Consider the following 24,326-nt stretch of genomic DNA (forward strand, 5'->3'; position numbering starts at 1 on the left):
TCAGATTTCATTCAATAGGCACAGGAGAGCCATAGAAGCTTTTTGAGCTGGGTGTACATTTCTCAAAGTTGTACTCTGGGGGAATTAGTTTAGGTGGTTGCCAATGGCAGGAGGAGAGGAGAGACCAGAAGCAGGGAGGCCTGATCAGGTTACTGCATTGGTCCAGCTGAGGTGGTAGGAAGAGCAAGGGAGGGATGGACATAGGAGACATGGCAGGAGCCAAAAAAAAACAAGATTTGAAGATTGGAAGTGGGAAGCAAAGGAGAGGGAAGATTCAATAATGACACAGATTTTAAGCCTGGAAACAGAAGTCAAGAGGAAACTCTGAGTTGACAGGAAAGGATGAGGAAATCAGTTTGAGGCCATATCCAGACGGCAGTTAGAATACAGAGGTGAGGAGTTAGCTCAGAATTAACAGATTATAGATTTAACAGGTAATAGATATAGATTTAATGGACAATATATTTTAGAGTAATCTACACGAGAGGAAAAGCTATTTAAACAGACTCATCAGGGCTTCCCTGGTGGCACAGTCGTAAAGAATCCACCTGCCAATGCAGGGGACACGGGTTCGAGCCCTGGTCTGGAAAATCCCACATGCTGTGGAGCAACTAAGCCTGTACACCACAACTACTGAGCCTGCACTCGAGAACCCTTGAGCCACAACTACTGAGCCCGCATGCTGCAACTACGAAGTCTGCACACCTAGAGCCCATGCTCTGCATCAAGAGAAGGCACCAAACTGAGAAGCCCACACACCGCAACGAAGAGTAGCCCCCACTTGTCACAACTAGAGAAAGCCTGAACACAGCAGTGAAGACCCAACGCAGCCAAATAAAATAAAATAAAATAAAAATAAAATAGACTCAACAAATACAACACAGACTATGCTAGACTTCTAACCTAAATAAATAATTGAATATTTATTTATATCAAAAAACTGCCCACAGTATTTGAATTCTGTACCATTGTACCACTGCAAGATGCAACACTGGGTCAAAGTTAAAAAAAAAAAAAAAAAACCTGACAACATACAAGCAGCTGGGATGGGAAGTCTGCATATAGAAACAAATTTTTGTCACTGTAGTTTGGAAGTTAAAATACTAAGCAAATCTGCTCAAATTATTTGTATTTATTCAAACCAACCTCTCTCTTCCTCCGAAATCAACACTGCTTTCTGGATAACCAAATTAGTTACCACTGAGAATAACGCACTTCACAAGAGTGCTAATCTCAGCCTTGATCGCATATGAACATTAATAAATATGCTCTTATGTTAACATGCTCTGAATTGACCCCATCTGTGACTTTCAAGCATCCCTCCTTATCCTACTCTACTTTATACTACCTTTATATTAATGTGTTCAGTAAGAATTATTTTCAGTGTATTCTCCAAGCCTCACCTGGTTTGGGTTTCTCTGGAGGGCTGAGTTTCAGATGTTGGTCTTCAGATGAAAGCCTCACATTGATGCCATATAGTGGATCATCCAAGAAAGAGGGCCTTTTCAGTCTCCCAATGCCAAGAGTCTTTGACATAAAATAGTCTTTTGCGTCACTAATAACCTTGTCCTCAGAAAACTGGAGGCATTTCAAATTCTCTGCTTCAACGAGAGCTTGTGACATATAATGCCCAGTCAAGGCTTTGGTGAGATAGTAGCCTCTAGATGTTTCACTTTCAGCATTCTCAGGCGTATTTATGTCTTCCACCTCAGTGCTTTTGACCTTTGATTTTGACCTATCTAGTGACTCAGAGAGAGTAGATCTGGAAAGCTGCGCCAACTCAGGTGCCATATCCTCAATGTCTTTCTTTTCCCTTTCTGAAGGCAGTCTAATCACGGATTTTTGTTTAAGTGTGCATTCATCCAGGAGACACCTTAACTGTTCCTCAGAAAGAAGTGATGTTGAGTCTAACTGGTGAAACAAATGAAAAGTTTTCATAGTCAATTGATTAAGTAAACACATTTAATTTTGCTAAGCTTCCAGTAGCACAATATAAATACAAGTACCAGGAAATCTTTTACTCAAAACACCCAAATAACAAAACCATTTATTTTAAAGTATCCAAATTGCAGGGGAAATGTACAACATGCCTAGAGAATAAGTTTGAAATCAATCACACACACTAAAATCCAGGGGAAAGTCCCACAACACTGATGGAAATGAACTGCTACACGAAATTTACCACTGACACGCTCTCTACACATACAAGTACCTTGAGCTGAAATGAAGATATTAGAAAAGCACCTTCGATTTTATCAGTCTTGGGGTATCAAGCAGGGTAGTAAGTAACCACCTCTTTGATGAATAGCCAGGAATCCTACCATTATCTCCAGTAGCCGTTTCTTTGGTCCCACTACTCCTTGGTATGAACCCTATCACCACCCAATTCTTACATCAGGCAAATAGGAAAGATTCACCTGCCCCTAGGGATTCACCACTCCTATGTCTGTTTACAACTTTCAGCAGACAATACTACCGAAGACGGAAAAGGAAGAGTGAAGGGGTGGTGCATCCTGAGATGTGTAGTTGCTTCAATGGTACAGGTCTAGACAGAGGCCAGGGACATTCCAATAGCAGTGCATTCTGGGAGGAGGATTTGATTACACGCATTTAATCTCTGCTTGTAAATGTTATCAGGGCTGATTGTTTCAATCAAGATCTTCAGGATTTAAAAACATTTCTTCTCTTCCAATGATGCTCTCAGGAAATAAAATAAATCAAACAAAAGTATAGAACTATGTTTTACAAGAATTCAACTGAAGAGCATGCCACCTGAATTGCAAAAATAGGAATGTGATTGAAATATACTGAAAGACACTGAAAAAAATTTCTCCTTCTTTAAAGAATGAGCACTGTCCCTGATTTACATAGTGGATTATCTAGGACAACACTAATCCTCCTTTACAGGGGAATGAATTATCTGAAAGCAAGGAATACCCATAAGAAAATCTAATCATGAACTGTAATGCCCTTAATTTCTACTTCAGTAAAGTAAAACAATGGTGTTGGCCCAGTTTGTAGTACACAGTAAGAATGAACCAAATAGTTTGCATTTATAATGTATTGGGATGTAGAGCTGTTATCGGAACTAGCATAGTTAATTCCCCCATTACTGTGCAGTGCTTCTAATGCAGCTAGCAAAAAGTAGTTTGTTAAATTTTGTATCATGCTTTTTAAAAATATCATGTGTTTTAAAATTACATTTACTTCCATAAACTAAAAACCTGTTTTCATAGTGGCAAGTGCCATTATGAATTTGAGAGTAACAAGAAACTGTCTGGGAATATATTCTTAATAATCACCTGGGATTCAAAATTCAGGTAATTCACCCTGAGGTTAATATGTATGTCAAAAAAAATAGGAGTTAAATTACATATTAACAAATCCTACTTTTAATCACTAGACGTTTCAGGCATCCAGATGCAGTTTATTATTAGGAGCATTCCCTTCACTCTACTATGCAAGCCTAGTCATCTAGAAAATGAAGGCAGTCCTTACAATGGTACTAGATAACTAAAATATACTTTCAAAATCTGTGTATATAAAATTGTGTATATAAAATTCCTTATAATGAATAAACAATTCCCTAGGATTTAGAAAGTGTCTACTGAGTGTCATCCTCAGCAAATATCCAAACCAGGGGCTTAACGTGAAATTTCCACTCCCTAGAAAAAAAAAATCAGTCCACACTGCAGCAAGAGAGTGACGGATTATGGAAGGGGGGGGTGTGGAATAAAAGAGAGGGGAGGTGGAAGATAAGTAGATTATCTGATATGTTTTATCACATCCCCAAGTAATATTGATAGAGTAGTTCTGAGGATGTATTTAGCTAGATACACAGAAAATTAAGTAAAAGGAAAAATAAAGCAATTATGAACTCTGGGAAAAACAAAAAGCTATATGAAAAGAAAGGAAAGGTAGTTTTTCAGATAGGCAACAGAAAATTAAGCAAAAGAAAATAAGATAATTATTAACTCTAGGACAAACAAAAAAGTTGTACAAGAAAGGATACTATAGCATACCACTTGCTTTCACTGTAAATAATGTTTTCACAGTCATCATAATATAAATAGTGATGACTGGGGTAACCAAAAATTGTGATTTAGCTATTTTGGAGAAGTGGTAGGAGAGAGAAGGAATGTTTGGAGTAACAAAGTTAAATCCTTGGCTACCATTATAGAAAGTCAATATATAATTGATATAACAATACAGTACCATCATATTATTGATATGAAACATTAGGTCATTGTAAATTGATATAAAACTGATCAATTAGGAAGGCAAGCTATTAAGAAATAATATAGAGTTAAAGCAGGAGAAAACTTCTAAAGGAATTAAAAGGGGTTGACTCTAGAGAGCAAAACTAGGAAATGGGGAAGAAAAGGGCAAGGAACTACCATTTTTGTTTAAAACATTTTAACACAACTATTTATTTTATTACTATAAGAAAAATTAAAATTAACTTAAAATAAAATGTAAAAATAAAAGTGATTTAAATACATTCAAGTTTTAAATAAAATTAATTTTAAATATTAAATTTAAATATTAAAATGAAATTCCCAACTGGCTATATCTTTGGGCATCAGAAGCAGATCCAGGTTTCATGGAACCTGAAGTTTATATAATATTGGAGCAGGGGGAGGGTACTTCTTTAAGGAAAAGAATACAAAATTACAAATAGAAAATAGGTACAAAAGTGAGCTTTTCTTCCTTGGAATCTGAAAAAGATCACAACAAATTAATGGAGCCTTGGAAAATCAGGTCCATCTCTTACATCATCTCTTTAGGTCATTTACCAGAAATGCTTATACAGAAACGTCTTCTGCTTGCAACCTAGCTTCCTCTCCCCACTCAAGGTGCATACAAGAGAGGGGCCCTGAAGTTTAAGCTTCACTGGTTTCATAGCAAATCTGCTTCTGGGTGCTCCAAGAGAAAGATACACACTTGAGTCTGCGTGTACACAGAGATAAGCTCAACTACAATCACCCTGATCCTCTGGGAGAAGCAGCCGGACGGGAAAGAAAACATAGAAGACTAGAACCTGGGCTTCAGTTCAAGCTTTGCCACCTTGTGCATGTCACCTAAGGGACGCATTTCCTGCAGCTGTGAAATAGGAAATTGAAGAAGATCTCTACATTAACGTGCAGCTCTAGAATTGCTTTTTATGAATAACTACTCTAAAAATAAATATAAGAATAAGCTGTTCTATCACCCCTCAGAATGTCACCTGGGTAGAATTTATGAAAACAAAACAATAACAAAAAGGGAACTTTTATTTCTTTAATTTCTTCACAATACCATCTTGAATTCAAAAAATAACTAAAAATTCTCTGGTCTCAAAACATTATAAGTAAAACTGAACCAAGTATATTAAGCCCTCAAATTAAATTAATTTCATTACACTGTTTCTGGGTCGTAATACATCACAATCTTTAACACAAGCCATCTTTCTCATCTTTTGATTCTCTGCAGAGCCTTGCCCACAGTACAAGCTCAGTAAATCAGTATTGTGGGAGTCAAATGAATTAAGGTTGCTGAGTGCTTTGAAATGGCTAAGTACTACATCGATATAAGTTATTTACAGATGCGGAACTGGACTAAAAGGGGCTTATCACACACGTCCCTAATGACCCTTGATAGTTCAGAGGCCATAACTCACACCCTTCATCCAGATTGCTTTGAAACTCTGAGCTAATAAGCTCCGTAGCTGAACGACTCACTGTGCAAGCACAGTCAAGCAACCATCTGTTCAAGTCTTCACCTCAAAGTATTCATCTTTCATGCCAGCTCTAAGTTTCCAGTATTTCATAAACAAGTTATTCTTCATGCTATTCCTGTCCTTCATGAAATTCATCACAGTGCATCTCAGTCTTCATTTTTCCAGACCAGAGCCCAATCTATTTTCTCTCCTTCCATGAAAGCCCCTCTTTTGCCATCCTCATTTTAGTAGCCTTTTTATGGATCTTCTTTCTTGTTTTAGCTAAAACACACATACTCTGTAGTCAAAGAGTCAACGTATTGCATTTTCTCATCAGGAAAAAACTACAGAACACTTGTGGTATTAGTTCTCATGCGTGTTGCTGGTCTTGTGGGCACCCCAGGTAATGTACTGCAGAATAATAACTAGCATTCACTAAGCACCTACTTTGGGCCACATATTGCCCTATGCATCTCACATGTATCAATTCCTTTAATCTTCATAACAAACCTATGCAGGAGATACTGTTGTTACTCCCACTTTATAGATGAAGAAACAAGGCAAAGAGAAATTAAGTCTTCGTCACACAACTACTAGGTGGTGCGACTTGAATCCAGGTAGTCTGGGTCCAGAGCCTACGTGCCTAACTACTCAGCTACATAGCCTCTCATTGTAAATGAGTCCCCTCTATCATTCTCTAAGTATCCTTTTCCCAACTCACATTCATTTTTCTGTCCATTCTCTCCAATACTAAAAACTCTTCCTGTACCTTACTTCACTTAACTTTGGATTTTATTACCCCAACTACCTTAGTATCTTACACAGATTTCCACAGTGTCCTCACCTTCAGCTCATTTCAGAAATTTAAAAAAAAAAAAAAAAAGACAACCCCAGCTCCATTCCCAGGGTGTCCACTGTTTACACTTCTCCACCTAGATAAATACCAGTTTGGTGTAGGAGCTAAATCTGATGGGGAATGCAACTTGTAATTGCTGGAGAGGGATCACAGGCTGTGGTGGATTACCTCACCCTCATCCCTGCCTCCCCTCCTATGCTATGTATCTGGAGTTTCCCCAGCCATAAAAATCTCCACTCATTTGACACTGGATTTGTTGACAAGGCAATCAAGATTATGTCTCTGCAGATAACCAGAAAGTCAAGCATTATAAACTAGCAGAGGCAATTTTGTCCTTTGATGTAAGCTTAGGTCTGATGTTGGGTTCCCCCCCCCCACAAATGCTAAGTTCCTAAAGACCCACCCTATAAAGCAATACAATTATCACAAATGAGAAAAGGGTGGAAAGCCGGAATGTCCTAAATGATTAACAGCAAGAGTATGGATGTAAACAGATTTCAATGACATCAAGTTCTACTTTAAAATAAGCAACTAGAAAACATTCCACCCTTTGCTTAATTACCAATATATAAGTTTACAACTCTCTGTTGCAGCCACTGCGGGCAACACCTAAGTAGTAGTTTAGTCAAGGTTTTTTAGCTATAAGAAACAGAAATCCTTATCTCAAAAAAACAAACCAAAAAAACCTAAACAACAACAACAAAACAGAAAACAGGGTAGGCTATGATGAACTCCTTCAGCTTTTGCTTGTCTAGAAAACTCTTCATCTCAGGCAGTAGAGGTGAATGTTGATGTAGGATCTAAGAAGTCACCTCATGGACATGAATAAGCAGGAAATGAAATATCAACAGGCCTGTTGGGGTCTGGAACTGACAAGCCCCAGGAACCAAAGTCACGTGCTTCCTCATTCTCTTACTGAGCCCCTGTGGTCTCTTAGCTCACTGCCTGTCCGATGCATGCTCCTCTCTGCAAACCAGCTTTCTCTGCTTATTAATGGTCTCTGCTCTCACAATCTCAGCTTGCCCAGGTAGCATGAATTAACTCTGGTCTACACTCAGGGTGACATTAAGAGTCTGGCACCCACCAATGACTGACAATGGCCTTTATGTCTATTAGCTCAAATTTTCAAGCAAGATAACCTAGTTGGTAACTGACCAGATGACGGACTGAAATGTCAGTTTCAAGTGTGCACCACTTATCCAGTCACCTGTGGTGAGGGTCGCATGGTATGAACTTGGCCACTCAAGTCCATGCTTTTGAGTAAGGGGGATTCCCCAAAAAAGAGGGCACGAGCAGAGCAGGGACCCCAAAATAAACTGACCACACTGCTAAACTACAATTACTATTAAGCAAATAACCAACAGAAGGGACCTGACACTGAAGTTTTGTAGCCAACTAAAGGATTAAGAATCAAGGTGTTGCCAAACTTCACCAATTTCATTCAATCTGAGTGCTCATTGAATAGATAATTGAGATATAAAAGTAGAATTACTTGTCAGAAAGTACCTGTGGATAGATGGTAAGACCTCTAGTTGGACTACAGAACGGCACTTTCAAGTCAATATGCTCCCAATTGGCTCATATAGGCTCAACAGAGTCATATCATTTGTTGTGGTTCTTAAGAGTAAACAAGTCTGAAAATGAGAAGGGTAAGTGATTAGTATTCCTTTTAATGTCTGCATCAACACAGATGCAGTGCCAGGGATTCACAGAAGGAATGGGCTTATTCATCCCCTCCCCCGTCGCTCCTTCCCTCCCTATCCCACTCTTCCCCGTTCCTCTCTTACTCTGAGGCTACCCCAATTGCACAGAGGCAAATCTGGCAGGTACAGGAGGCCACAAAGGTCCTGGTGGCCAGGCAAGATCTGGCATGGTTTTACCTAGAATAGTCAGAGGTTGTCCGGCCAGAGGAGGATCTGAACTCTAGTCAAAAGGAAAGCAAAGGTCATTGCCAGAGAAACTATGTAAAACGTTAGGAATGAGGGCTGAGGCAAGGTTGTAAACAGGAAAATGAGTCACCCCCAGGTCAGAAGCTGGAGGATCTGTGGATAGAATAATACAGAGTGTGAAACAGGTCAAGATGAGAGGCTCTGAAGTGAGTTCACAAATGTGCTAATGGTATTGGAAGTCTGCTTTTATGCGGGGCCTGCCATGTCAAAGTAACCATGTAGCATAGGACACCCCCCCTTGCCCAGGTCACCTATCTTCCCCAAATGACTGAACGAGGCAGGGCCTGTAAGGGTTTGCCTGATGTGTTTGCTGCATGAAAGCCTGCTGTGCTCGTGAGCACTCAGTGATGGTTCTTCCCAGCCTAGGGGCCAGAACTGGTCTCCATGACATCAGGCTTTCTGTTTCTAAGAGGATGACAAGGGTGGGAAGCCAGCAGGATCCCAGTGTACAAAGGAAGGGTGGGCATGGATGGGAGGAGCTGGAAGCAGGGTATGGAATTCTCCTTTCCTCTCACTGGAGAAGGAGCCAGGAACTCAGCTTTAGTTGGTGACACAGTCAGAAGGGTACAGATGAGCTCAGAGGAGAGAGCGAGATCGACTTGATGACTTTGGTTTCTAAAAGAATGATGGGGGAAAGCGAGCTCTCATTTTTCTATTCTGGGGGGAAGTTATCATTTGAGGGTTGCCAGCAGTTGCTGTTTTCTAGCAGTAGAGATAGCAGATCCACTTCAATCAGATTCCCCTTGTTCTGAGCAAGTCACTGGAATGGCCCTTCTGTAACACATCTGTCACTTCCTTTCCAGAAACAAGGCTTAGGTTCCAGTTCTGTAGCTGGAAGGAGCCTGGCACCCCCTGACCCACATTCTACCAGCAAAACAAAGCTTAACCAGGAGATTGTTGGAAATGAGGTGAGCAAGTTTGTACATAGAGTATTTTTTTTTTTTTTTTTTGGTCACAGGGGGCTGGACCACCCACCCACTCCCTCACTCCCAGGGGAAATATTTCCTGTATGTTACTTTTAGAACAACTGAGTCTCACTGCTATGCAAAATTGCTGGTTTACTGGATAGTAACAGTCATGAAAATCATCTGCATGGTCTTCTCTACTCTCAGTTTAAAGTTTATTTTCACTATGTAGAGATAAGCTGGGTCAGAGGAGGTCACGATGGGGTCAGAAGTCAGGATGGCCATTAGCTATTTAAATGCTTAAACGTGGGCCAGAGTCCAGATCAAGCTTCATCCTTTCGTTGGAGGTCAGCTGGGAGATGAGTCAGGTTAGAGCAATTTGGTATCATCAAAATAGATAACGAGCAAGGACCTACTGTATAGCACAGGGAACTCTGCTCAGTTGTCTGTAATAACCTAAACGGGAAAAGAATTTGAAAAAGAATAGATACATGTATATGTATAACTGAATCACTTCGCTGTACGCCTGAAACTAACACAACACTGTTAATCAACTCTACTCCAATATTAAAACACACACACACACACACACACACACACCTCTGTATGCCCACAGGGCTGCCTCTCTAGAACTTTAAATACTTCTCTTGACATCATCTAAACTTCCCATTAAGGAGAAGGTGACCTTAGAACTCTGCCTCCAGGATCTTGAACGTATACTTTCTGGGATAGCCTGGAAGCAGTGGTGCTGTGGTTACTACAGGACCATCCCCAACAAGGACTCATTTAAAGTCAGGTCAGAGGAGTATATCCAACAGGTATTAAGGAGGATAACTGATTACCACTCATACCTAGTCTAGGAGGCACAGAGAAGGCCATCTATACGTGCTGAAACAAAGTGGAGATGCAGCATGGCCTAAAAGGTAGTACCCTGGCCACATACAGCCTGTCAATGGATTGAGCAAAGCCTCCAGGCTCTGACCAAGAGGACTTTTGCTTTGCAGAACGATGGGCCCTCGATTTGTAATCAATGCCGCATTCATCAAGAGCTCTGAGGACAGCTCTTCTGCCTTTCACTGTGAAGTATCTCACTATGGTAGCATTATCTAGACAGCCTCAATCACAGAGAACCCTCAGTTGGACCCCACCTGTCACCCCACAGGACGCTATGGGGCCTTCCCAGAACCGGACTCCCCACCCCCATGTCCTCTGCCTGCCTTTTGTCTGTAGAAAAACTTTAGTCAAAGAATAAGCTTAATCAGAGAAATGAAAAAGTGCAGAAGCAAAGGAAAACAGTCAAACAGGACGAAATAATGATAGTTGAGCCATTAAACAAAGTCAAGGACCTTTATTTCCTCCTCAGGTGCTTTAGATAATATTCTCAGCCACGTCCTTTGAGCTGTTTTGCAGGTACTGACGCCCCCACCAGGTGAAAGAGGTAAACTGTGTGCCGCCACAAGTGCACAGATCCCAGACTGACTGGAACCAGAAGGCTGACGATGTTGACTTCCTATTACCTCACCTCCAACCAATCAGAAGCATGACCACGAGCGGATCACACACCCCAAAACCCCCTCCTTCACTCTGTCTTCAAGAAATCTTTCCCTGAAAGCTGTTGGGGAGTTCAGGTCTTTTAAGCACTAGCTGCACTGGGCTCCTTGCTTGGTGCCCTGCAATAAACACTGCCCATTTTCCTTCACCACACCCCAGTATCAACAGATTCGCTTCACTGGGCATGGGCAAGCAGAGCCAAGTTTGGTTTGGTCATACATCCACACAAACAAGACCTCTCAGAGAGATGCCCAACCCTGGGAACTGGAAAGGGAGACTGAATATTTCCTTGAATGGACAAGAAGTTTCCTAGCAGCACACACAAGCCCAGGGGCCAAGCTGCACCGGCATTAAAATGCTCCACTGTGACCGTATCTGGTTTACCCATCATCCAGAACGGCGCACCTGCCTACGGCTGGGCTGCGCGGATCTAACAAGGCTTGTGCTGCCCCCACAGCTGTGGATCCAGGTGTAGCTACTGATGCCACTGCCACGCCCTTCTGTCACCCTCAGACACATCATGCCCCTCTTGCCTCTCATCCAGGACTTCCCTATTTCTGCTGAGTTTTGACTTGCTAATGAGGTGTGAGATGCAAAGCTGGCCACTTCTAGGCGTGTGCAAATTTGTCAGCCCTTGGAGTAGACTTTGATCAAGAGAGGAGAGGAACCAGTGAATAAAATCCTTCCCCTTCCTCCCCCTGGAAGGACTGCCCTGAAATGTAGTCCCCTATATGGGTTCTCTCTGAAGGTGTCCCCCAGGATGAAACAATCAGCTATACTTACTGGCAAGCAGTGGCCAGCTTTACTTCTCTCTCATATTTATTCTCTCTCCTTTGTTTCACTCCCCGCCCCCATCCCCACCCCACCCCCCATTTCTGCTATTCTGGTGTTGCTTTAGCCAATGAAGTGGCCACTTGTAAGTTTCAGGCTCTGCTCTTCCAGACTGAGCCAGTCACAATAAGCAACAGCCTTCAAGTCTGGGCAGGGCTCTGGAAGTGGCAGCTTGAGCTGCACAGGGTGAGCCTGGGAGCCCTGGGCCAGCAGCTCCACCCCAGCCTCTATAAACTGGTCAAAGGCTCGCAGGTGGAGCTGGCTGGGTACAGACACTGCAGAGCTATGCCCAGCACTGTCCAGGCTGTAGGAGGCAAAGTAATGCTTTAGGATCCTTGGGGCTCATGGCTCAATAGCTGGTTCCTTTTACTGCCACTGCTAGACAGGAGCAGCAGAGCACCCCCCAAGGGATTGGCTCTAAGGAGAAAAGCTCTTGAAGTCCTGGGAGGACATTTCCCCAGGGCAGCCAGAGGCAGCAGAGCTGGAGGGAGACTATGAATTGCAGCCAAGGGGAGACAGCCCTGGTCATAGCTAAGATTTGAGTGTCAAGATAAACAGAAAAAAAAAAAAAAAATGACAAACACGAGGTGTAAAAGTGGCCATGGTATGGTGTTCCATACTAAGTCACACCCACTGCAAAGACAGAGGAGGTCTGCCTTCATTCTGGGCAGGCAGAGTTCAAGATCAGGCCCGAGCTCTGAAGAGAGTTAAGCAGGAACAGACCCTACCATGTCAGCAGCCACTAATGGATCAAAACGAAGGGCTGGGCGAGCTGTGCAAATACGTGACATTCCTCCACATCTTACAAGCATCTCCAGCATCCTTCCTCCATGCTGTTTTCCCACAGCCACTGATATTCCACTTGGTAAAGTGCCCCAAGTTAAGTGTTCCTTAGGCTGCACGCTATCTTTTTGAGAAAAACAAAAACAACAAAAAAAAGAAACTCCCAGGTGGAGAGGAAACGCCCTTAACAACAGCAAAGAGTAGGAGATGGAGGCTGCTCTCTCACTCCCAGCTGTTTCATTCCATATTGGGCAGAGTACTTGATCTCTCAAAACCTCAAATGTCTAAACTGTAAAAGTGAAACACTAACAACCTGCTGACTCCAACAACTGGTTGTGAGGAGTACTAACAACTAATAATATGCAATGAGCACGAGATACACATGTGAGGCTGCTGGCACTGCGCCTGACGCACAGTAGCTAGGACTTCAATCCACGCCAGGACCCTGGGAGGAACACGAAGCTTGATTTGAGAAGCAGCAGTGGCTAGATGACCCACTTAGGAAGTTATCGACTGCAGTTTGTACATTCCAAGTTCCTGTGGCCCCTACCCTTGAGGGTCTCTCTGAGGTACCAGGAATAGAGCTTTGCAGATCATCTCACAACTAACAATTTGCAATGAGTGAACTGTCCTGTATGCTCTAATGGATTCATATGGAGCTACAGGAACCATCAGATGCCAGGAGAGGACACACACGAGGAAAAGGCTGGAACGTGAATCTCCGTCATCCCTGCAGGAAGTTTACACTTCAGGGCGGATGCTATCAAGTCTTCAGTACCAGAAAGTACCGCAGTAACCGAAAAGGACCAGAAAGCGGCTGGTTTCAAGACACTTTTATCATTGCTGAAAATAATCAATGTCAGGACTCAAGATGAATTTTGTGAAGCAGAGGAACGTAGGTGAAACGGCTTTATTTCATGCACAGGACACTTTTACCTTTCACCAGTGTCCCTCCTTGCTCTGTTCCCTTCCCTAAGGCATCTGAAGACCCCATGCTGCCTCCGTAGCCCTCTCCCCTTGAGCACACACTCTTCAAAAAGTATACTCAATTCCGAACATTTTTAAACGCCCCACTGCCCTCACATCAGAACTTACCTGTCCTGAGGTGTGTTTCCTCATTACTCTCCCTCAGACAAAGCCATCTAGGTCCATGTATAATCCTCCCAAGGAACAGCTCCAATGTTACAGAAGCCTTTTCAAATCAGAATGACTTAGTCCAAAGAGGTGATTCTAAGAATGGGAATCCAGGTCCCACAGCTGGATGATAGAAGATATCTGAGAGACACCATTTTTAGCAGCCTCAAAGAAGCCACACAGTGAGACCTAGTCTAGCTCCACAAATGATGGGTCCTGTCAAATCTCATCAGATCTGATTTTCCCCTTTGGTGTAAATCTAGCGCCAGAGAATTAACTCCACATTTAAATTGTTAATCAAGGAGCACTTTTTCTGGTCACAGACAGATGACCTGTAGCTTTTCCCAGGGTTGAACAAGTGCTCCTGAAGCTTTACCCTGTCTAGACATGTATCTGAAACATCTAATTACCCCTGTACATTCTGTATGGCACACAAAGCCCGACGTCATTACATAAACACGAAGCTCCCTATTAATATCGCTGCTCAGTGAACTGTCCTTTTACATTTGCCAGTCTGAAAGCGAAATCATGCTACCACTGAGAATAAGAATAATATGCTGTGAACAATAACTGCCAAGTTTTGCTATGACCCAAATTGTGGGAGTTAAATTCTCGAGAAATTAAACAAAAAATCCACGTAGTGAATTGGATCCAAATTCATAAGGATCTAAATTGCTTGACGTATATTCTCTCTGAATTCAATTTTCCCTTCCACATAGAGCAAGAGGCTATATGAAGGGGATAACTCTCTCCACCTTCCTGGTAGACGGGTCCTACATTACGCAGGTGACCAAACCAGCCCTGGTCATTAGTTAGTTGCACTGGGGTAGGTGTGTGGAGTTGGGGTATGGATAGGGTTTATATAAAGCCAAGGACTACCCACCATGTACCAAGAATGCTGACATACGTTATTCCATTCCATTCTCCCAACTACCCAATGAGGGGAACTGGGAAATCATTCTCCACATTGAACAGATAAGGAAATTAAGGCTCAGAGAAATTAAGTATCTTGGCCCAAGCCCAGAAATAATAAAAAATGAAGCCGGAATATAAATCCAGAGGTTTTCATACTCTTATTATCGTCACACAGATGCTCAGAAGAGTTGGTTAAGCTCCATTTTCCAGGGGAGGCACTCTGGCAGCAGCATGGTACCATGACATGCCTCCTCCACACTCTATTTTACATCTGAACAGCCTAATAGAGCCCCTTCCGCTTCATAAACCTGAAGCAGAAGTATGAACAAGAGGCCCCTTTCAGTGGCTGACAGCTGCCCCCTGCATCCCCTAAACCTGGACTGCCAGGTTATATTAGCATACCACCCCCTTCGTCTGCCTTCCCTGATAAATGCTAAGTTTCTCAAGACTGGGACCAGCTCCTCCTCTTCTCTGTGCCCCCATGTCTGTGGCATAAGATAGACACAAGGCAAAGTTTTGCTGGCTATATGAAAATATTTTGGGTGCTCCTCCACCTTCTACAGTGGCACCCACTCCATAAACTAAACTCAGTGGTCTTAATCTGTCCCCCCAGGATACAGCTCAGCCCTTCCTCTCCCCGGGGTCCTGTTCCCTCTGGACTCTGCTCTTCCCATATGGCTTTGGGAGGTAATGGTTTAATGGATCAATGAAGCTTCACTTATTATTTGGGAAGACCAGATAACAATGCTTTAACCCTTAAAGAATTCCCAAACAGTTCAGATGCCAGTAACGGTAGACAGAGAGACAAATTGGTTGAAGGAAGAGGATATGTCTGGTACTCTCTATACCACCCTCCACAGGCAATAAGTCACCATACCTGTGGATGCCCCCTCATCCCCACCAACTTCATACCCATTGACCGAGGAAAAATGCTTCAGATTCACAAAAATTCCCGAGTGCAATAAAAAGCCTATATTCTGGACCTATCACTGTGACATTCACTACGTGTTTGACATAGAGGTTTCATTTGGTCTGCCATGAAAACAGAATGAATAATAATCACAGTCTTTCATTGTGGTTAGGTTTAATTATGGAAATCTACTCATATACTTATATAGAAAGCCTCACAAGCACAGCAGAAAACCATTTCTTTTCATAAATATTTATAGGGAAAGAGCCTTCTGAAAGTGTTCTTTATTAGTAAATAAATACTTCAAATAAATAAGGCAAAATAGGGTCCCCACCTCTCATAGGATATATTTTCTAATCATGTCATGTTAATATTCTCTCTTGATTTTCCAGTGATAGGCTAGGACGAGCTCCAGCCTCTGCTCCAGGTTGGGGTGCTGAGTCACTTATTTAGAATGGAATATGCAGGGTATCAGGATGGACAAGTACAATTCATATTCAATGTGGTGGTGTTGGAAATATCACCATATTGAATATGTTAAAATATCTTGGCTGAAGAAACAGAAAAGAAAAAAAACAGCAGTAGAAGCTTTAAATCTTTGTACTTTCTGAGTTTATGATATAGAAAATACTGTCTCTGGAAGTCAGACAAAATAATGAACAGCCTTTATCTGCTTTTAATCAAATTTCAAATTAATGTTTTAACTCTTTAATGTGTAAAAACACAACTTCCCCTAAAGCAGTTAATGATAATTAATTTAAAGATGACAAGCTGAAATATAAAATGCATTTGGAAAAAATGGAAACACAGGGAAGTAGATTCAGATAAGTGCGTCCATTTGTTGGATGTAAATTCCCTTACTGTAATTATCATTTTTTAATGTCTAAAATCTTCCCCACATAGATTATCTTTGTAAAATGCCAAAACAACTTAATGAACCTAGTTTTTTAATTATTAAAATGCATTTTTGACTGCATTTACTAGTTAATTAAGCCATTGACTTTTTCATGACTAACTTGTTAAAATTAATTTTGTACTTATAAATTACGAGTCTATCAATCCATAGTATTAATATAATTATCATGTCATAACGTACCATTTTAAATTAAAAATATATAACTGTGAAGCCAGTGGAAATGAAAACCTTTAGATGTAGTTAATTACTTTAATAAATACATGAAATTGAAGACTCATTAGGGATTTTAATACTGTTTCAAAACTGAAACCACCGCACATCATCAATCTAATTTATTTCAAATACGTTTCATATTTAAGAGCTAGATATTAAAAGATTAGATGCTTGTTAGCATCGTCTGCATGTAAGCTGACACGCTACTGTTGGTTGCCACACATATTGAAAAAACTGTAACAGCAGAATAGACCACTGACATCCCTAAAGGATCTAACCTGAGACTCTCATGACCCCCAAATTTATAAACACAGAAATATATGTATGGGTTCCTGACTTTCCTTTCAGTTCACCTACAACCTCCATCACCCCATCTACCAGAGTCTATACCACATGCCCTGCTGCCCCTCATCACTGGATGAACTCTCCATGCTTCTCTCTTTGGCCAACCCCTCCACTTGTACATGAGAGAATAAACCCTTCTTGCCTACTCAAGGTCATTACTTTGTCAATTCTCCCCACTCTCTTCTGCATCACCATGTTCCCTTCTCTCTCCTGAATTATTCCTATGAGTACACAAAAAGTTTGTTCTTCTTCCATCTTAAGAAAACACCCACCTTTGACCCCATACCTCTCTCCACCCACCACTCCGTTTCTCTCATTTTCTTTACAATAAAAGTTCTTTAAATGGTTTTACTGTCATCAAATCCCTCTCCTTCTAACGTCTCTTAAGCCCACTCCAAATAGGATTTAGTCCACTACTCCATCCAAGTTGCTCTTGTCCATGATACCAATGTCCTCCACATTTCTAAAGTAGTGGTCAATTCTCAGTCCCCATCTTACCAGACCTCTCAGCAGTGTACAAGAGCTGATGACTCTTCACTTGGCTCTCTCCTGATTGTCCATCTTCTTCACTGGATGCTCTACCTCACGGGCTCCTTGGCCAGTTTTTCCTCATTTCCTCATCCTCTTTACCTTGGGGAATGCCCCAGGGCTCGGTCCTTGGATCAATTCTCTTTTCTACTAATCTCACCTTAGTGATCTTGTGCATCGATACAGGGCTAACCCCCAAATATGTACCTCTTGCTTGGACCACTCCTCTAACTTTAAATTCATTTGTCCCACTTCCTATTTTAACACCTACACTTAGATATGCAATATGCACTTGAAATTTAACACATCAAAAAGCCAAATTCTTGATCTGACCCTTATGACCCTTAACCTTGCACCTCCCGCAGTCTTCATGTCAGTTAATAGCAACTCCAGCTTTCCAGCTGCTCAAGTGAGAAACCTTGGAGTCATCCCTGGTTCCATCCTTTCTCTTACACCATGTCTACAATATACCTGGAAATCTTTTGGGTTCTACCACATATCCAGAATCTAACTTATTCTCATTTCCTCCATGCTGTCACCCTAATCTTTATTGGCTGCATTGGGTCTTCGTTGCTGCAGACAGGCTTTCTCTAGTTGCAGCAAGCAAGGGCTACTCTTCATTGTGGTGCACAGGCTCCTCATTGCAGTGGGTTCTCTTGTTGCGGAGCACGGGCTCTAGGTGTGAGGGCTTCAATAGTTGTGGCACGTGGGCTCAGCAGTTGTGGTGCACAGGCTTAGTTGCTCCACAGCGTGTGGGATCTTCCTGGAGCAGGGATCGAACCCGTGTCCCCTGCATTGGCAGGTGGATTCTTAACCACTGTGCCACCTAGGAAGTCCCGCTATCACCCTAATCTATCATCATTTCCACCAGAATGCTGCATGTCCTCCAGACATGCAGACATGCTCCCTCTGCTTCCCTTGGCTGCCCTATTGTGTATTCTCAACCCCGAGAATCCTATCAAAAATGTAAGTTAAACCATTGGGTGCTTCTCTACTTAGAGTCCTCCAATGGTCCCCAGCTTCCTCAGAGTAAAAGTCAAACTCCTAGGAGTTTGGTTCCCCTATCACCATTGGGTTTTTCTCTCCGACTCCGCTCCTCATTCCCTGCCTCCAGCCACACTCACTACCTTGCTATTCCTTGGCCATGAGAAGCATGCTCCTGTCATAGGGATGTTGCCCTTCCTGCCCATCTTCCTGAAGTGGACCACCTTCCAGATATCTTCACAACTTGTTCCCTCATGTCTTTCAAGAATTTGTTCAAATGTCACCTTCTCATGGAATCCTTCCGTGACCACCCTACGTAACAGTACAACAGCTTCCTCCTGTACTTGAAGTCCTGGTGTCCTTTCCCTGCCTTACTTTTCTCCATACACAGCACTTCCCCATTTTACATTCTCTATAATTTACTTATTTTGTGTTGCCTGCCTCCTTCCACTGAAATGTAAGCTCAGTGCGGACACAGATGTTGACTGATCATTTCATGACTCTATTCCCAGAGCCTAGAAAAGTATTTTGACATAGTAGGAGCTTAACAAAATTTGGTTAATGAATGAAATACTTTTTTTGGAGAGCTTTGTGTTGCACCTATAAGTACTCATACAATGATTTAAGCATCCTTTTAAATTCTCTGGTAAAATTTGATCTCCTACTTGATGAGCCATATTTGCACTATTTGGAATCTTTGCTCAAATAGTTTGATAAATCACTTTTTCTTCTGTTGTCATAGTAGTATCACAAACCAATATGTTTCTTTTGGACAGTCTAGCGCTTTTAAATTTTTTTAATTTAAATACCTTCAAGAAGAATGTGTATATTCTCTAATCTGCCAGGACAATCCTCTCTACTGTCCCGCCTGCAACCATCTCACAAATTTATGTAACCTTCCTGCTCTCTGAAGGAATTTCGCTTAGCAGCACCTCCACAGAGCATATTACAGAGTTCATAAACTAGCTCCATTTCCAAATGCAACTTTCTACTTTATCCAACAATTCCATTTTTTGGCCAAGAACCATAACTTTCTCAAACAACTTTTGCTTTTATTTGTTTCCCTCACCATACCAGCATATGATCCTTTCAGGACTACTTCTCACAACAAAATAAAGTATCTATAACATGGTGAGAATTACTGTGTCAGTGGTAACGGACAGAGAAAGGGGCTTCACTACTGCGTGGATACCAGCAGACTACCTAGATTGTCTCCCTTCTGCTAGTACACACGTATCTTACACCAAGACATCAGTGGTATCTGCTATATCCTACTCTCCAGATCCTACTAGCATGTCACAATATATTGGACTAGCATGATGTCCTGTGCCATGGTCAACAAACTTGTGGACAAAATGGTGACACAGTGCCAGAAAGGAGATATCACCCACCCTGAGGCAAGGCAGTGACATTATTCTGCTGCTCCTACCAGATAAAAGAAAATTGTTTCTACAGTATTCTCTGCTTATTTCCCTAGAGAAAAAAGAATTTTCCAGGTAAACAAGTGCACAGCAAATATCAAGACATGTGTTTGGTTGTTCCAATAAAGAGACTCTAATAAATACACTCAGGTCTCTTTTGTAGACCCCTATCTAGCAAGTTCTTGACCTTGCTTCCATTTAAAGGATGTTGGGCTGGGACTTCCCTGGTGGTGCAGTGGTTAAGAATCTGACTGCCAATGCCGGGAACATGGGTTCGAGCCCTCATCCGGGAAGATTCCCACATGCTGCAGAGCAACTAAGCCCTTGCACCACAACTACAGAGCCTGAGCACTAGAGCCCATGAGGCACAACTACTGAGCCCACATGCTGCAACTACTGAAACCCATGTGCCTAGAGCCCATGCTCTGCAACAAGAGAAGCCACTGCAATGAGAAGCCCGAGCACCGCAATGATGAGCAGCCCCTGCAAGCAGCAACTAGAGGAAGCCCACATGCAGCAACAACCAACGCAGCCAAAAATTAATTAATTAATTAATTTTTAAAAAAAGGACATTGGGCTTATGAACTGATCTCTATCTGGGAATTAGGTGAGAGGCTATGGCTTCCTACTGAAATGAGTAAAACCAAGCCTCTAGTTGCCCAAGATGCAGAGCTTTTTGATTGTAAAAACCAATGTAGCATAGCTAAGTGCCTATCTATTCCAGTCACAGGGACCCCATCATCAATAGCCATTCCCAAAGATCGACTGTCATTCCAATCGAAATGCCCCTCCTGCTGCCTACTGTGATAGCCATGTTGCCCACCTTGCCTTCTAATGGTAAAGTGCTGCTCCCTACACTCCATTATCCCAGGATCCTAATATTCCCAGTAACACCAGGGAGCCCCATTTCAGCTTGAGCATCTTCCATCAGCACCACCAGCCTACAGAGGATAACCACCCAAAGATGTGAGTGGGCCACTCTCACTGTATCTCTTAAGCTTTCACTGAAGAGTCTCATCAGGACACCCTCAAGGGGTTCAATATCTGGATATATATATCCACTGACGGTCTTATCTCCCTAAGTGTTTGGATTCCTTGCTCCTACAGTCTATAAAGGAATTTCCATCATCTCAGTAGGGCTCAAGTCCAAGTTTTGGTCAACCAGTCAAGGAAAGAATTAGAAACAATGCTACCTATTGTTCAGGCTAGTACATTGAATCCAGAACCTCTGATTAACTGCTCCCACAGAAATAAATTCAACCTATCAAAACTGTATTTTTCTTTCTTGGACATGGAACTTTTAAAATTCATTCTTCTGCATATTTTAATTGGCAAAATCTTACAATTTTCCAGTGCCATAAACCATCTCCTCCTAGCTGTGACTTTGTCATTGGCATTTTGAGGTATGCTGGGATCCAAGTTTAGCTGTAGATCTGGGAATGGGATATAGGCACATAGAGAGAACTGACTTTGTAATATACAACTCCTTCCGATGACAGAAAAATCAATCAAAAGAAGAATAGCCTCATCAAACAGGGACATGAGTGGTACTTCAGCTGGGAAGGGTGGCTTGACAACTTTAAGGATTCAAGCTACCCCAAGTTCACTAAATCCTGCCATATCCCATGTTCTAATTCTCAGAGGCCCACGCTTTCTCTCTCAAAGCCCCAACTTTAATATAAGGGACCTGGCTGTGAATTCAACTGACTATCTAATTCGGCAACCCACATGATTGCATTTGGCTTTTGATCTTTTTCACCCTGAATTACAAAAGATAAGAGATTCTTTTAGTGCAGTCATAGCAAGTCCCTAGTTTTTAATCCAAGCTTAGAGAAAAAAAAAATATGGAATTTGAGATCAAATTCTCTTTCTTTAAGTTATCCAGCACTGTTAGAAGCAGGTACCACACCACCCCAGTCCTTCAAATCCTCTTCCTGCCGTATTATTTTATGGAAGCTCCTGCTTGGTTCCCAAAAACCTTTTTCCTTCAATGAGCACTTAATTCCAGAAGTCCACAGATGCTTTATCTGCTGACTTGCCCCTGAATGTTATGGTATGCCAGGGTCTCATTCCTTACACGGCTGGACTTTTTACCACCTTCAGCTCCAACTAAGCTGAACAACCAATCCCAGGACCTCCCCCCACCCCCCACCCTCTCTGTGGTTCCATTTTTTGCAACCATTCCTAGTGTCAAATTTCATACTACTCGGGGTCCAGAAATAGCAGAACTGAGACTGGCTGCTTTAAGCAGAAAGGGAATTGATTGAAACAATGTTAGATATTCTTACCTAATCACTGAGCAGGCTAGAGAAGGGTTTTGGAAAACCATCAGGAACAATAAGAGGCTAACAACCACCACCAAAATCACACCGCAGAGCTCACGGCTGCTGCTTCCACTGCACCACTTCGCTAGCTAGCTACTGACCAGCATCACATCGCCAGTGCTGCGCTCTGCCTTAGTGAGCTGACATTTATATCACCAATGCTGACATGCAGCGGGTTCTCCACTCTCCCTGCCCCATCCATTAGTTCAGAGCGCGAACGTCTGATAGGCTAGGTCTTACGTATGTACTGTGGCAAAGGCCACTGCAAAACTGAATAGTGGGACTTCCCAGATGCTATGGTGAGGGGTCAGATCTGAATCCTAAGATTCACAAAGTGGGGACTTTCCCAAACAAGTGAAGAGGAATCATATGCTAAGCAGCCAGGAAAAGAAAAATAAGGGAAAAGAGGAAAGGGAAGGGACGGGAAGGGGAGGGGAGGGGAGGAGAATCCCACGTAGTATCTCCTTTATATCACTGGGAAGGATCATTACAACAAAAGAAGATAGATTTTTGTGTGAGCCAAAGTTGGGAATCTTCAATGCTAAGGGGTAAACAGCGTACAAAAGTTTCATTTATTTGTGGGTGTTTGGCATCTGTGGAGGAGAGGAATATCTTATAATAAAGAAAAAGCAAGTTGGTAAAGAGTAAAAGTTCTCTTGAGTTTAACCATGTAAATTAGAGAATCTGGAAATAATACTCTTGATCCTTCATCCTTCTTTCAGTTCTCACTTAAGCCCAATTCATGAAAAGGTATTTAAAATATCTGCTAATATTTTGTCAAGAATGTTTTAAAATTCCACAAGGACCTACGGGAGAACATTTGCTACCAATTTGAATGGATGCAAGCATCAAAGAAGAGAAAAATTTTTATAACAACTTGATTCCATACTTCCCTTTAAGTGTGTTTAAAGCACACTATGGTAGAGCATCTCAAAGCCATCTGCCCTCCAACAATAACAAACTAAGAGGAGAAACAAGAAAACACAGCAGAGCAACAATGGAGAACCAGAAAACTAACTGGAGGGAGAGAGGAGCAAATATGTGACTTGGCAAAGGAATTAGTGGTACTTGGCAATTTTAGATATTTTGCCATTGGTAAAGAGCAGGGCATGTTTTTCTCCATATTAGGAAAACAGAAGATATAGAAGCTACAGAAATACACAGTGATCTCTCATCTTAAGCAGGGATGTATCCCTTCCTCTTGCTGTAAATCACCTGAGCATTATTTAAGCACTTCATCTGCTTGTTAGCATGTGAGTGGTTACACAGATTTCACTGTGTGTTTTGATTACAGACATGTAGAAGACAAAATACTTCATAAAAATGTGATTAGATGGACCACAGGAGGAGTGAAAGAGAGAAAAGGGGTAAAAGGAGACAGCAAGAAGGAGACAAAGAGGGAAGTGACTATTGTATTTTACTATTTCCTCTGTGTGTTTATGTATCTGTGTGTATGTATATGTGTGTGGTTTTGACTAGCAAATTTGCTCCATTTTAATAGAAACCTTAACTTTCACAATTCTGGGGTTTTTTAAATTATTATTTCTAAGTATAAAGGCTAGTGCCAGCTATTCACAACAGTCAAGACATGGAAAAGAAGCTAAGTGGAACTGGACAGATCAATGGGTAACACACACACCACAACCACCACCAACAATGGAATATTATTCAGCCTGAGAAAGAAAGAAATCCTGCCACTTGCGACAACATGGATGGACCTTAGCATTATGCTAAGTGAAATAAGTCAGACAGAAAAAGATAAATACTCTATGATCTCACTCACATGTGAAATCTAAGAGCTAAACTCAGAAACAGTAGTAGAATGGTGGCTGCCAAGGGTTGGGGGGGGGGGGAGAAATGGGGAGGCGTTGGTCAGAGTACAAACTTCCAGTTATAAGATGAATAAGTTCTGGGGATCTAATGTACAGCATGGTGACTATATTTAACACCACCATATCATATACCTAAAACTTGCTAAGAGAGAGGATCTTAAATTTCTCACCACAAAGAAAGGTAACCAAGTGAGGTGATGGAGATGTTAACCAACCTTATCATGGTAATCA

At 41.9% G+C, this 24,326-nt stretch overlaps 1 protein-coding gene across 1 annotated transcript in view; it reads right to left on the reverse strand.

Annotated features, from left to right (window-relative positions):
- Positions 1 to 24,326, reverse strand: part of FSIP1 (fibrous sheath interacting protein 1) — a 187,464-nt gene that overhangs the window by 18,205 nt on the left and 144,933 nt on the right. The window contains exon 11 of the mRNA XM_057721625.1: positions 1,404 to 1,911. Within this exon, the coding sequence (XP_057577608.1) occupies positions 1,404 to 1,911 (508 nt within the window). The remainder of the gene's footprint in view (positions 1 to 1,403; positions 1,912 to 24,326) is intronic.

Source organism: Hippopotamus amphibius, chromosome 2 (assembly GCF_030028045.1).
Source record: "Hippopotamus amphibius kiboko isolate mHipAmp2 chromosome 2, mHipAmp2.hap2, whole genome shotgun sequence".
NCBI classification, from domain to species: domain Eukaryota; kingdom Metazoa; phylum Chordata; class Mammalia; order Artiodactyla; family Hippopotamidae; genus Hippopotamus; species Hippopotamus amphibius.